This window comes from Solea senegalensis, linkage group LG17 (assembly GCF_019176455.1).
Source record: "Solea senegalensis isolate Sse05_10M linkage group LG17, IFAPA_SoseM_1, whole genome shotgun sequence".
Taxonomy (NCBI): domain Eukaryota; kingdom Metazoa; phylum Chordata; class Actinopteri; order Pleuronectiformes; family Soleidae; genus Solea; species Solea senegalensis.
The window spans coordinates 19,435,744-19,451,359 of NC_058037.1; the positions used below are offsets into that span (position 1 = coordinate 19,435,744).

The following is a 15,616-nucleotide window of genomic DNA, read 5'->3' on the forward strand; positions in this document are numbered from 1 at the left end:
TCCACAGTCTCCTCTGTCTTTTCTCTGTCCCTCTGTCTGTCCTGTCCTCTGCTGTGCTCTTACATACCCGGCTTCAATGAAGTGGTTGATGGCGGCGTCCATCTGCTTCTGCTGGACCAGGTAGTCGCCCCACGACTTCTCCAGCTTCACCACCTCGCCCGGGAAGGCGACGCGAGCCAGCTCCACCGCTACAGGAAGCAGGAAGAGAGGGACATTTATATCACAATCGAAATATGACAGAGACATTTTGTCCCAGAGATAAGATTAGACACATTATTTACAACAAGCCCCACAACAAGGGGCTTGTTGTAAAGTCATTTCACTGGGGGTGTACTTGTACATCCACATGTGACAAATAAAAACTTGAATCTTGAATCTTGAATTAGATTAGATTGTAAAATGGATAAAAGCTGGGTTATGTTCCACTGAACCCTTGAGATATCGCTTCTCTAATTTAATATCTTGAAAAAAGTTGCACGTCAGTGCCAACGTGTGGTTGTTATGGTAATTTCACTCGCACCGATGCAGGAAGCCGTAAAATCAGCGTCTTTTGCCTGTTTTTGGACATTTGAGACAAAAAACTCAAACAAATATTGCTTTAAATATGTTTCAAATTTAACACTTGTTCTTGTTCAACCACAGTGTTTTTTTCTTTCTATTCTGGAAAATTGGGCAAAAACACTTGGTCACGGGATAATTTCTTCAATCCTTTAATGGTTGAAATAATGGACATTTTCGGCGTGAAAGGGTTAAACAGTGAGTCATATGTGCAGTCATTCAAAGACATTCTGCCGCCCTGAAGCTGAATATCACCCTTAAAATATCGATAATTTACACCAATTTAGAGCCACAACTAATGAATATTTTCCTAATCTGACAATCATTTCCTTTATTCATTTATTAGTAATTAGTTGAAAAAATGTGACAAAGAAATGTTGATCGAACCTCGAAATGATGTTTTGAAATGTCTGCTAAAATTACTCAGTTTTAATTATATGGAGAAAAACAAAAACTAATATTAGAAGCTGAAAAATCTGAGAAAATGGTTTTAATTACACGTCGTCATTGCAGCTCTACAATATTTACAATCATGTGAACTTGAACAACTGCAGGGGCCACATTTTTTATTTTTGTTTTAATGACAAATTCATTTGTTTCGGGCCAGAAAGATTTGAATAATAATTAAGAAATCTATTCAAATTCTTGTTTTTTCTTTACTAAAAACAACGTTTTTACCATAATAAACCTTTCACCTTACCTTTCCTGAAGGCTCCTCCTCTGCAGTAACAGTCCAGGGCTTTCTGGTTGTTCTTGATCTTCTCGTAAAGATCTCCTGCCTTTAAGACACGGAACAAATCTGTTTATTGTGACTCGTGAAAAGATTTTTTTGTCTTAAAACCAACTTTTTCAGCATCTTTTTTGGCCTTTTTTCACGATTAAAATGTGATTAAAGAGAAACATTTTGTTCATAAGTGAATGAATTGGAACCTCAGTGATAGAACATTTAATGTGTGAAGCCAGAGAAGTATAGGTGCTGTTACATGAGCAGGATTAATGAGGGAAGTACGGATGTTTGACCGGTTGCTTGGTAACCACGTTGCTTAAGAAAGACCTGAAACCTGAGAGCTGAGAGACCAGGCATTGTGGGAAAAAAAGGCCTCTATGTGGCACTGTAATCCTAGTCTGCTTGAGTATTTTTTTCCAAATTCTTTTTTTTCATTTTAATTTTCATTGTTTTCATTTGTTTTCATTTTATGCTGATTTTTTACCAGCAAAATGTGTATTGTGTGTAATATTGCACTAAAAGAGGCATCTCATAAGATTTAGAAGCTAAATAAAGTATTTTATGAGTCAAGTCCAGTCCAGATTACAGAAAAAAACAAAGGAAAGGAAGCTGGGCTGGTCCTACATGCTAAACATCCCCCCCGGAACATTGCCTGGAACAAAAATGGTTCCCACCGCTCAAAAACAAGAAGAAAAATAAGTCAAATTATGGCAATTACTGTCAGATTCTGCCACATTCAAACAGCTGATTTTACTTTTATTTGCTCATTCCAAGCACATTTTCCACATTAGAGAAATGTGGAAAAAAGCCCCCCCTTTTTTGGGGGCTGTGTGGATTAAAAAGCCGTTTCAAAAGCTCTTTCATGTTATTAAATGTCTGTGAAAAACTAAAAAAAATAGTGGGAAGAAAACAGGTCTTCATCAGCATCTGCATTGACGTCTAACCACCTGCACTCGTGACAACCAGCGGGGAAACATCGAGGGTTTTTATTCTCTCTCCCGTTACATAAACACAGACGTCGTACACAGAGAGACTGAAGTGAGAAAAATAGCAGCAGGGGAAAGAAAACACACACAGATGGAGAAAGAGAGACAAGACAGAAACTAAAGAAGAAGAGATTTCTCTTCTCTACAGGCAACATGAGGTCAGATGTTCAGAAAGTACAGAACAAAAGGAGGATAAAAGAGGCATTCAATGTGGGATTTTAACCCTTCAAATAATCTCTTTTAACTTTTAACTTTGAGTCAGTGCCACAAAAAATTCTACTTTACGACATTAGAGATTAAAAGCAGAATTCTGAGATTAAAGAAAAAGTCAGAATTCTGAGATTAAAGAAAAAATCTGAATTTTGAGATTAAAGAAGCCAGAATTCTGAGAATTCATGCTGTTTTATTAATTTTTTCTTTCTCTAATCCTCTTCTGCACAGCTCAACCTGACGTTAAACAGAGAGGTCACTTGTCACTTGTCACTTACCCTCTCGTAAAACTCTCCCTTGACGAGGTTGACGGCGATGCGGCTGACGGTGTCGGCGTTGCCGGTGACCTCCGGTTGGCTCAGGGCCAGACGGGCAGCCTTGGCCGGGAGTCCGGCCTTCAGGTACAGGTTGATGGCGGCCTGGAAGTCTCCGTCACTCTCCTTCACCTCGCCGGCCTTCTCCTCCTGACCCGTCTCTGTCAGCCACTGGTAATAGTTCCTGCGCAGGCTGTCCAGCTCCGGGTGACCCTTCACAAAGTTTGATTCCAATCATTATTGTGTTTATGGTGACGTCACAGTGGGCTGAGTTTGTTATTCTCACCTTAGCTTCAGCCACAGCGATGCAGTCGTCCCACATGTGCAGCTCCTGGTACATCTCTATGGCTTCATCTATGGCATTCTGCAATAAAACAACACATCATTTAGGCAGTGAATGAGTGAATGAGGACAGGTGAATGAGTGATGAGGACAGGTGAATGATGAGGACAGTTGAGGACAGGTGAATGATGAAGACAGTTGAGGACAGGTGAATGATGAGGACAGGTGAATGAATGATGAGGAATGAATGATGAGGACAGGTGAACAATGAGGACAGTTGAAGACAGGTGAATGATGAAGACAGTTGAGGACAGGTGAATGATGAGGACAGTTGAAGACAGTGAATGATGAAGATGTTGAGAGCCAGGACAGGTGAATGAATGATGAGGACAGGTGAACAGTTGAAGACAGGTGAATGATGAAGACAGTTGAGGACAGGTGAATGATGAGGACAGGTGAATGAATGATGAGGACAGTTGAGGCCAGGTGAATGAGGACAGGTGAATGAATGATGAGGACAGGGAATGAATGATGAGGACAGGTGAACGACATGTTGAAGACAGGTGAATGATGAAGACAGTTGAGGACAGGTGAATGATGAGGACAGTTGAAGACAGGTGAATGATGAAGACAGTTGAGGACAGGTGATGAGGACAGGTGAATGAATGATGAGGACAGTTGAATGAATGATGAGGACAGGTGAATGATGAGGACAGTTGAGGACAGGTGAATGATGAGGACAGGTGAATGAATGATGAGGACAGTTGAGGACAGGTGAATGAGTGATGAGGAGCAGTACGTTTACTTGTACTTAAGTAGTAGAAGTAGTGCTTGAGTAGAATATTTCAGTACTCATATCTAGTGAGTGGAGTGGCTCAGTGGTTAAGACCTGTACCCTGGGTGCGAAAGACATCATGGTCGCAATGGTCGCAAGTTAGACTCCACCCCCGGCTGATTGTACTCAATTCCATTGTAAGTCTCTTTTGGATAAAAGCGTCTGCTAAATGACATGTAATGTAACTAACATTAACTGGTTAACATTAAGGAACTAGATCAGGTAAACACATAAAGTGACTGATTGAATCAAATCAAATGATTTTTTTGTGCTTTTTAAAAATAAAAACAGTAAAAATGCAAAACAAAACATAATGTGTCTTTGGTGGTTTGGTTGTGACTCACCTGCTCCACATACTGCATCTCAGCCACTTTAAAGTTTTTATCCAGCATGGCCATGTGGGCCTGGACCTGGTAGTGGACTGTCCCATCTCCTCCCTGACACACACACACACACACACACACACACACATAAAGTATGATGTATGTTATACTAAATTCTTTATGTTTTATCTTCAGCCATCAGTTATTTATTCAATGTTGATTCCAGTGTTTTTTCTTATTCCCGCCACGAGAATCATTCATCATTAAACAAACGTTGAAATATTCAGGATTGGCTGAGTGAAAAATGGTTTAAATATGAAGCCACTGAACATCAGAGTGGAATCTTAATATTCTCTTTTGCCCTCTAAACTATTTCATGTTGTATATATTTTTTCAAGTGCTGTGTTGTGTCAGAGTGCGGAGATCTGAGCGCGTAACCATTTCATCGGACACTTTGTCGGCAATCTGGTTTGTTTGGTGGAGGAAAGAAGCGGTGGAGACGTCGCCCAGTGCTGCGAAACACCTGCAGACAGAGGGAGAGAGGGAGAGAGGGAGAGAGCAGGTGAAAAACATACGAGTCAAAATGAACGACAAAACTTTTAACTTTTCTTACCCAGTTTTTCCAACATACAACAACATTTTCTTGCTAACCTTATAAAATAATTGAACGTTCTAAAGGTTAAGAACGTTCAGTGTTGAGGTGACCTTGACGTTGACCTTCAATAATGCAGACAGCCACCAAAATTAAAATCATGTCATCAATCAGTCCAAGTGAACATTTGCACTGATTTCAAACAAATTCGGTTCATTCGAGTCAAGCAAATATTTCAGATAAAAAAAAAAAGCAGTGGAAATGAGAAGCAGCAACTTTGACCTTCAGCCAACAGAATGGAATCAGTTCATTTTTGAGTCCAAGGGAACGTTTGCACCAAAACGTAAAGATGTTCTCAGAACGTTGGGTTCCCAAGATCAAACACATGTGAGTAAGGTCCTGAGATGTTGTGTTCACAAGATGAAACCCACCAGGTCACACTGGCCTCAATCTTCAAATTCCAAAGTCTAACCAATTCAACAATGAGTCCAAGTGAACGTTTGGAGCAGAATGTGAAGAAATTCCCGAGATGTTGCGTTGACAACCAAACATGTTTTGCAAGGTCAAACTGCCCTTTATTTTTGACCTTTGACCTTCATTTTTTTCCAATTCATCGCCACACAAGTCCATGTGAACATTTGGAGCAAATTTGACGAAAGACGTTCATAAAACGCTGCGCGTAAGGTCAGAGTGACCTTATCTTTTGACCGCCAACTCTAGTCAATTAATTCATCCAAGTGAGTCCAAGTGAACGTTTGAAACTAAATTTAAAGAAACTCCCTGTGATGTTGCGGTCACAAGATTGTACATGTTCTGCAAGATCACATTGGCCTCAATCTTCAACCTCCAAAGCCTAACCAATTCATCAATGAGTCCAAGTGAACGTTTCCCGAGATGTTGTGTTCACAAACATGATTTTTCAAGGTCAAGCTGTCCTTTATCTTTGACCCTCTACCTTCAATTCTAACCAATTCATCTCCACATGAACATTTGGACCAAATTTGACGAAATTTCCTCCAGATTTTCTTGAGATAATCGCTCGCGGGTACGAAATACTTTTCTGGAAAAACTGCAATGAATTGGGAGGTTTTGTCTAATGATCCTTTAGTTTGGCTGCAGTGTGAGCGGCAGAGGAATGAAAAGGCTTGTCGCAGCGCTCGGACACTTGATTACCAAATCTCTGTGAACTGTTGCGTCACATTAATGAACAATTCATGACAGGGGAAAAGAGAGAATAAACGTTAAATAAAATAAAAACTCTGCTTCCTGTCCTCATTAACATTATCCACTCCAGACAAAATCCTCCCCCCCCCCATTTCATGATTTATGCAAATCAGGCCGATGCCTAACGAAGAGCGCGTGTTTATCCATAATTAATGACACGGAATTCAAAAGTGGAAAAGTTTCTCAAAAACAGAGAGAAATAAAGATGGGAAGAAGAAGAAGAAGAGACGCTTATTAAAAAAAACAAGACTTTGATGATTAATGAATTTAAGAGGTCAGGCAGGGACACAGTCTGTGTGTGTGTGTGTGTGTGTGCGCGCGCATGCATACTTGTATGGGTATCTTTGTGAGCGCCAAAAAACCTGTATACCTAAGGAAGTCGGGACATTTTAAGATAAGGGACGACATTTCTGGCTGGTCCTCAGGTAGGTTCTGTCTTAAAATGGCTGATTATGAGTTAAGACTTAAAGTTAAGACAAAGTTGTCAAATAGTGAGTTGTTCTTAACATTCTTAAACAGACTGACTGCCAAATAGTGAGCTGTTCGATACATCCAGCAACAGACTGACTGCCAAATAATGACAGATTCTAGACAGAGACTGCCTGCAAAATAAAGAGCTGTTCTAAACCTAACCCAACAGACTGACTGCCAAATAATGAGCTGTTCTTAAAATTCACAAACAGACTGAATGCCAAAATGTGAGCTGTTTGATAAATCCAGCAACAGGCTGAATAACTATAGCTATTCTAGACATCCGCTGAGAGATTGCCTGCCAAATAATGAGCTATTCTCTACAGCCACCAACAAGAACAAGGAGAAGCAGACGGAGATTATGGTGGAAATGAATGTAAGTCAATGTGATGTTCTCTGAAGTCATGGAAACCAGACTGCGTGTATCTTCTCGTATTTGTTGCCTCTTCAGGACCTTTTTTCTGTCATGAATACTGACATTGTCAGGACTAGTAGTCCTCATGGAGACCAAAACCTGGTCCTAATGAGGCAGAACCTCATTCTCTGAGGAACTAAGTTAAGTATTTGAATTGTGGTTATGGTGAAGGTTAAGGATTTGTCACTTGCCGTTTGCTCACACTTTCATACTGAGTATGAAGTGTGCAGCACTTTTTCTATCACACATCTTTCACACTCACTCACATGGGATTATGTGTGTCTTTCCCAGCAGGGACACATCGGCATGTAGACAAGCCGAGTGGGAAATTGAACCCTTGACCTTCAGTTAAAAGATAAACCGCTTTACCACAGATCCACCAGCAAGCACCCCACCTGTGTGTGAGTGTGTGGGTGTGTGGGTGTGTGTGTTTTCATTCCCCTGTTGTCTTCATTCTCTCCAGGCCCAAAGATAATTCACAGTTACAAAGAAGACTGATAAAGAATGTAATTAGTTTAGTTTGAAGGGGCTCTGTGTGTGTGTGTGTGTGTGTGTGTGTGTGTGCGTGCGCTGACCTCTCTGCGATGTGTAGCTGTCGTGCTTCTACAGCCAGCTTGCTGAGCGTCTTCCACATGGCTTCAGTCTCTGGCGACATTTCCAGAGTCTCCAGAAAAGCTGTGGCTCTGTAAAAAAAAAACAAGCGCAGTCACATTCATGTGTTTTCACAGATTTTTAACACATCTATATCTTACCTTAAAACTCAGTGTAATCTATTAATTATCCACTGTTGTATACATGTGTCTTTTAATCTTCTACTAGTACTAGTAAATTTCCTGTACGTTTTATACTTTTGATTGAAGTGCAATAATAAGTGTATGATTTTGATGATTTAATGTTGTTGAAAATGCTCATTTAAATCAAAATATACTATTGTTATTGATTTATAGGGAAAAAATCATTGCACAGTGATAATGGTGAGCTGTGAGCTCTACACATGCCAATAAACTCATTGCTAAATAGTGATCTATTCTACACATCCATCAAGGTATTGGCTGCCAAATAGTGAACTGTTCTCCACATCCATCAAGGGATGGACTGCCAAATAGTGAGCTGTTCTTAACATTCACAAATAGACCGACTGCCAAATATTGAGCTGTTCTATACATCCACCAACAAACTGACTGCCAAATAGTGAGCTATTCTCAAAATTCATTACATGTCATTTAGCAGACACTTTTAACCAAAGCGATTTACAATGAAATTGAGTCACAAACGTATGTTCACAAACATACTGAATGCCAAATAGTGAGATGTTCCATAAATCCAGCAACAGACAAATAAATGCCAAATAATGACAGATTCTAGACATCCATCAAGAGACTGCTGGCAAACTAATGATCTGTTTAAACCTAACTAAACTGTCCAACTCCCAAATATTTACCTACCAACAAACATACTGCCAAATAGTGAGCTGTTTTTAACTTTCACAAACAGACTGAATGCCAAATAGCGAGCTGTTCTATAAATCCAGTAACAGACTGACTGACTGACCAAATAATGACAGATTCTAGACATCCGCCAAGAGACTGCCTGCAAATGAATGCGCTGTGAGTTGTTCTTAACATTTACAAAGAGACTGACAGCTGTTCTAAACCTAACCAGATGATTGCCAAATAACGAGCTGTTCAATACATCCATGAAGAGACAAAACCACCAAATAGTGAGCTATTCTTAACATTCACAAACAGACTGAATGCCACATAGTGAGCTGTTCGATAAAATGCAGCAACAGGCTGAATGACAAATAATGAGCTATTCCAGATCTGCCAAGAGAAAGCCTGCAAAATAATGAGCTGTTCAACACATTCACAAAAAGACTGCCTGCCAAATAATGAGCTATTCCTGACACCCACCAACAAGAACAAGGAGAAGAAGACGGAGATTATGGTACAATTCCCAAGTTTTGACGATAGAAACTCAAATAACTGCGGATCAAAGTGAACTGAACTGCACCACTTGATGGAAACAGGACTAAAAACCAACAGAGAACCATCTGTTGGTTTTTAGTCAGAAAGAAGAAGAAAAAATAGCCTCTTTCCGTCTGTTAGAGTTCAGTTGAGGTTGAGAGTTCAGCTGCTGCTCCTCCAAAATAAGAGAGGCCAGTTGCAACAGCTTGGGCGTCTGATAAAAAAAGCATCAAATCACGGAACAGTGGAGAGCCGAGGAAACCCTCAAGAGCAGCTGGAGGAAGCTGCTGGATAAAAGGACATCTGCTCGCTCGTGTTTCGCTCGCTCCTGCAGGGAACGCGAGTCTGACCCACACATGCAGCAGGTGCCACACAAACACGTGGTTCTGAACGTACCTGTCGTAGTCTCCGTCGTCCACGGCGGTGCCGAACTCAATGAGGCCTTCGTCCAGCGTGTACGTCACCGCGTTGACGCCCTCCGTCACGATCACGTCCGTCTTCCCTTCCACTCGTTCCAGATCCACAATATCTCCCTGATTAAAGATTAAACATGATTTACAAAGAGTGGATGCTACAGCTAGACGCGACTGTACTTTTATTTGACAGCTGCACTTAAGTACCGACTTTAAAAGATTTTAAACGTAACACATCAGCACAGTTTCACTTGTATTTCTTATCCAAACAATGTCAAACGCTGTCAAGCAAACACTTAGAGAGTTCAATTAACAGGGTTCCTACACCTTGTTTGACATCAAATTCAAGGACTTTCCAGGACCAATTCCCTAAAATTCAAGGACAGAATGTTCCGACACAGCTTAAGATGTGAGGACAACTTGGACAAGTGATTGTCCTTGGGATCTTGGTCAAAGTCAGTCTTTGTAATTTGTCTCTTGGAGACACAGAGTCATTTGCTCTCTTGCTTAACTTTACTCGCTCATTGTTCAGCACCGAATCTCAGGTCAGCGGTCAGGGAGAGACAGTGGACAGTGTCCACAACACCACTAGTAATTATGACTTGACGTTTGTCCTGCGCACATCAAGCAACGCAGGGCGTGAAACAGTAAGTGGCGCCGTAACAAACAAGGGAGACATTTACCTAAAATATCAACTGAACTTCTTTCTCGCACAAAAATCAAACACTTTCAGTGGCCCATCTCCTTTTCAGGACGACTTTCAAAAACCTTCAAGGAGCAGTGGGAAACCTGAACCAAACCTTTCGACAATACGGCGGGAAAGGTACCAAAATTACTCACTAGTTAACTAGTAAGTTAGAAAACACTCTAGTACAACTAATGAGCTTGACTAGATTCAAAAACAATCTTATGAGTTAACATGTGGACATTTTTGGTCTTATTAGTTAACTTGTGACACGTAAAGGTGACATTTATCTCTACTAGTGTAACTAGTGGACATTCGACAATTGACCAGGCCAAAATAAAAAAAAAATACACAGAATAACTCTTCCAATATACGGTTTCTGTCATGTTAGCTTGTTCTCATCACCAGCACTAGGTGGCAGCATTGGTATTTTGACATTTTGATGAATATTTACAGTCTATGTATAAAACTCACCGGCGTCAATTGTCTGCATCACTGTTATCGTCACATTAAATACATTTAGGCTCATGTTACATGATTTAAATGCCAGTTTTAATAAAGAGTTGCACTGGTCATTTCTGCTAATGTAAAATGTGTAACTGTAAATTCAGTTTGTTGTGTGTGTGTGATTTGGTCTGCGAAACAGAATGTCCGACTCGCTCCGCATGGTTTTTATTATTAATGAGAACACCAGAGTTGTTTTCTCAAACTTGTGTCGGCCCAAAGCGACTTCACTGCTCCAGGATCGAAGCAGGAGGAGAAAAGAAACCGTGTTCCGTCAGCTTCACAGTGAGAGGTGAGATACAAAGCTTCAAGAAAGTGACAAAAATAGTGTAAAAAGCGTTACAAATATAAACTAGGACTGCACCAAGTCACGATGGGGCTCTCGCGCCCCCCCCAAGCAAGTGCAGCAGACCTCACTTTTGAAGGCGCCAAACATTTCCACAACTTTTCACCTTTGCTGTGTCTCGCTCATACGTCGGGCGCAAATCGCCAAAATGGACAGCAAAATTCAAAATGGCCAACTTCCTGTTGAGTTGAGTTGATGGTTCAATCAACTTTTTTGTTCGTCTTGGTCTGTAACATCTTCCCACCAAGTTTGGGAAAATTTGGCGGAACTCAATTTTGCCTCTGTTTTCACCTTAGGGGGCGCTGTAGAGCCCTTGGGCAACATGACCACAAAGCCACGGATATAATAATAATCTGAGGGGTGACCGCCCCCATACTTTGGTGCGGGTGGAGCCGGCGTTTGCGTACCTTGATGGGGAACATGGTGATGCTCTCCGGGCTGTCGATGCTGTACCAGATGCAGAGGCTTCCTCGGTTCTGGGCGACCACCACGTCGCTGCCCGGCACCCACTGCACGTACGAGCAGAAACTCAGCAGCGTGGTCTTCAGGCCGCTCTCGATGTCGTACAGGTGAAGCTGAGGAGGAGGAGGAGGAGGAGGAGGAGCAGGAAAGATGATATTTCCAAATTCTTCCCATACAAATGCACTTTATTTAGCCTTCTTTGTCTTGTTCTCTCATTCTCTGCCTTTACAGTAAAGGTGGGAATCGCGATACATGGCCCATGACACTAATAATATCAAGATACAGCGATATTATTTTGAAAAAAAACAACTTTCAGACCGTGTGAAAAGAATTCTGCTAGTTAAAATGTTGCTGCTTCTTTTTTATTTATGGTTTGTCTGTAGATGTATATGGGCGCAAAATCTCCATGCATCCATATTCTCAGGGAGAAAAGGGGGAGTCACACCCTGGACCATCGTTTTTGACTTTTCCAGAGATCATAAATGAGAAGCACACGCGGCAAATGCCGACAGAAGAGTTTAACTCCGGCAGCACTGTGTGAAAACTCCTGATGACTTTGTGTTATGCAGATTCTATAAGCTACAGCAGCTCCCAATGCACTTAATATGTATGCATGTGCATGAGAGACCGACCGCTGCTGTAATCAGCTACCTTAATATCGCCCCACTGACACACACAGACACACACACACACAGACTCTTTAATAATGCTCTGTGCAGTTTCAGCCGGGTTCAATTTTAAATCAAAGGAACATTTTGGATTTACTGTCACTCACTGACCGACACTATCATTTTCAGCCACTTAAAACACTACCGTGATGTCAATCATGCACAATCGCGACTGAAATAAAAGATATAAAGTGTTTTAAAGCATTTATGTCAAACGTCTGAAAGGACAAGAAGATCAAATGAAAGATTTCCAATTGATTGATTCCTTTAGTTTTCGTGGACGAGCAAAACAGCACCTGCACCGGGCTCTTTACATGTCTCTGCCAAACAATGTGTGTCGTTTACTACCATGGTTGCCGCGGTAACCAGCATTGAAAAGAGGTTAAGGGGGCGAAAGTGGCTCGTTTAGTGATATACGTACATATCTGTCGCATTTCTACCGATATCTCTTGCTTTTCTCGTCCAAACGTCGCCAGAGTAGATCAGACTTTCTGGAACTTTTGTCTGAGCACGACTTGACTTTTGGGAGCGCCATGGAGCAATAATGCCTCCCTTGCATTTAAAAAACTATTAACTATAAAAGAAATGTCATGTAGTTCTGGTTGCGGTAAAGCTTTTGAAAAGTGGAATTTTAAAGGAGTTTTCCCGCCATTTCAACTTCAACTGTGTCGGAGCGCTGAGGCCACGCCTTTTGACGTAAAGAAACTTTTAATTGAGGCGGCTATGACGAGTATGTTCACATGCACTAGCACTATTTTGGTTTTTCCAAAATGGCCGACTTCAGGGTGGGTGGAGCTAATGGAAATGTGTTTGGAATCACGAGAGCAACAAGTGCACCAAGTTTGGTTAAAATCAGAACAACGATGTGCAACTTTGGCCACTTTCTCTCGCGTCAAAAACCTCCCAAAAATTGCTGAAGAAACTCGCCCGACACACTCACCAAATTTCATCCCAATCCAACGACACTTGTCTGACCATGACCCGACTTCTGGGGGCGCTATAGAGCCCTGGGGCTACAAATACTCTGTTAGTAACGTTTACTTCCACAATCAATTAGTCGTTTGGCCCAAATAATGTCGGAAAGTCATGTTTGGCGTTTCCTAAAACTTGAAAATGACGACATAAATGTCTTGTTTTTGTCCACAAACTGAAACGGTTTCAGTTCTGATGATTTCACGAAACACGGGAAATATAAGTAAACCAGGCATTTCCTATTATTTATACCCTGTAAATGCAAGGAAAACCGCCGCATTATCTGTCCAGCGGTTCGCTCGACAGGCTTCAAACTTGGCAGGCGACTCCCCGAGGGCACCGGCGCGTGCGGCGGCGACTTTGGCGACGTCGGGGCCAGAAACGCAGGAGATCTCGGCAGAAATGCGACAGATATGCTCGCACAAAAAGAACCAGGCACATACTGTGCACTCGTGTGTTTAAGTTTGGATTTTTTTTTTGTTAACTTTCCACTTTCACAAACCCCTCGTCTCGTCTCCACATTTGCTGCCTCGGCCTTTGGGCGTCTGTGCTGCTGTTGACACGCTCGCTCTCTCTCTCTCTCTCTCCCTCTCAGCCCCTCAGGGTGCTGAGGTTTCACTCTCACCCGCAGCTTCTTGTCCCTGAACAGCAGTTTGCGTCCGGTTTCATTAAGTTCCAGCCAGTCAATCTTGGAGTCGTGGCTGATGGTTCCCAGGTTGTAGCCTCCGGCCAAGTCCACTGAGGAGAGAGGAGGGAGGAGAGAGGAGACGAGGGGTTAAAGCGAGCGACGCTCAGGCTGTCGCCATCTGTCATGAAGTGAAAGAAAATTAACACTTCCTTCCATAATCAGCCGTGATTGTGTTTGACCGAGTGAGCACTTTCTCCGCCTGCACTGGGATCAGGCCGGCGTCCGTGTGCAGGTACAGGATGTGCGACTGACACAGACTTTTTAATTAAAAAGGGACGATGGTCCACTCAGTGTGACCGGCCCGGCTTCATATACTGTAAATACAGACCATCATTATTGTAGCTGTAGCAGTTTAGAAAGTTTAATGGGGGGAAAAAAAAGTCAGGACCTCTGCGTAGAAACAAGATAAACTTAATGACGGAACGGTCGTAAAAAACGGTTGTTGAAAATAATGATTTCGACATGAACGGTGATGTAAATGTGGAGGCTGTAGTATAGGGAATGGCCACTAGGGGCAAAGGTTGCGAAAAGAACTCTGTTTGAATGAGTTTGCACTTCTCACATGATTTATAACAAAACGCACCACTACGAACAAAATAAAGAAGAACGTCAAACTGTGATTACAGATTTCAAACAGAGGGGGGCAGCATTGCACCGGGCAGTGTTCAGCTTGCCGGGAAATTAAAAGAAGTTTTCCCGAAGTTTCATCGTTTCTGCTACTTACGATACTTCAGCGCGAGGAAGATACTCCTGAGATACTTTACTAGTTAGCTAGAGTGTAGTTGAGAAAAATTTGTTGACAATTTTTCGCTACTTTCCGATATTGTCACACGCAAACTGTTTTTGTTCGTAAAAAGGTTTGCCTCAAAAACGCCACCCCACCCCCAAATCGACTGTAAATGCTGCCGTATAATATATACGCCAGGCTTACAGCACCACCTGTTGGCCTGGCATGTGTACTACAGCATGTGCATACGGTGGCCTGGAAGTGCAAACCGTTATTACAAAATCATTGAAACATTTTGTAAATTTGTTGTGGGATTTCTAAAAGTGTTTTGTAATACTGGTTTGCACTTGCAGGCCACCGTACAGACCTGTGGGCGGCGCTACTGTCACGCCGCCACAGGAAATAAAGAAGACGAGGAGCATGTGAATAAAGGTCACGCGCTGTGTAACAAACTCCAAACACAAGAAGAAGACGACGACAACAAAGATGGCGACAGTGAACGCAAGCGCAAGAGAGAGGCGGGGCTACGACATCACGGTTTTCTCAACGCTTGCATGTTTTTTTCCCAAAAACAGAAACATAGGGTTCACAAAATACTAGTTGTGTGTGGATAAAAAGATATAACATAACTCCTCAGGCTTATATGTACAGTATATGTTAAAATACCATGTGTGAATGAGTAAGTAAACCTTTTATTTATATAGCACTTCCCAATAAAACTATAATAAAATAATAAAAACAACCAGAGTACAGAACACTTAAAACCCTCTTTCTTGTTTAAAAAGCCAGGTTTTTCAGATGTTTTTTAAAAGAGTGGAACGTTCTCCTCTAGTTTTGCGCGTTGTTTGGAGAACCACAAGTTTATATGCCATTATAATCTGTGTTTATAAGATTAAAATGTGTAACGCTGACGACTGTGTGCACTTTCTCTTATTCCACATTTCTTCTTCCACTCACCGATGGCGATCGTCTTAATGTCGATCAGATAAGACAGCTTCTTGTTGTCGTCCACTCCTCTCTGCTTCCTCTCATTCAGCCGGACACTGGACACACGCACACACTTTCATTAAAAAACAAAAAAATAAATAATAATCACACTTGAACTCGCAGGAGACACCTGGTGGCGGTGCCGTCACAGTGTGAAGAGCGGAGCCAGAGGGCGACGAGACGTCCCTGAGACACCGTCTCTGCTACAGCGCAACACTGCCATCTCATGGACACAACTGGGAACTACAACTGAGGAGGAC

General features: G+C 41.9%; 1 protein-coding gene across 1 annotated transcript in view; it reads right to left on the minus strand.

Moving 5' to 3' along the window:
- The window catches only part of ift172 (intraflagellar transport 172), a 44,584-nt gene that overhangs the window by 21,330 nt on the left and 7,638 nt on the right, over positions 1-15,616 (minus strand). Inside the window, exons 14-24 of the mRNA XM_044049163.1 lie at positions 15,327-15,412; positions 13,580-13,692; positions 11,260-11,427; positions 9,301-9,437; positions 7,513-7,620; positions 4,674-4,758; positions 4,257-4,349; positions 3,082-3,159; positions 2,760-3,008; positions 1,259-1,337; positions 68-188 (exon numbers count right to left, since the gene is read on the minus strand). Of these exons, the coding sequence (XP_043905098.1) occupies positions 68-188; positions 1,259-1,337; positions 2,760-3,008; positions 3,082-3,159; positions 4,257-4,349; positions 4,674-4,758; positions 7,513-7,620; positions 9,301-9,437; positions 11,260-11,427; positions 13,580-13,692; positions 15,327-15,412 (1,317 nt within the window). The remainder of the gene's footprint in view (positions 1-67; positions 189-1,258; positions 1,338-2,759; positions 3,009-3,081; positions 3,160-4,256; positions 4,350-4,673; positions 4,759-7,512; positions 7,621-9,300; positions 9,438-11,259; positions 11,428-13,579; positions 13,693-15,326; positions 15,413-15,616) is intronic.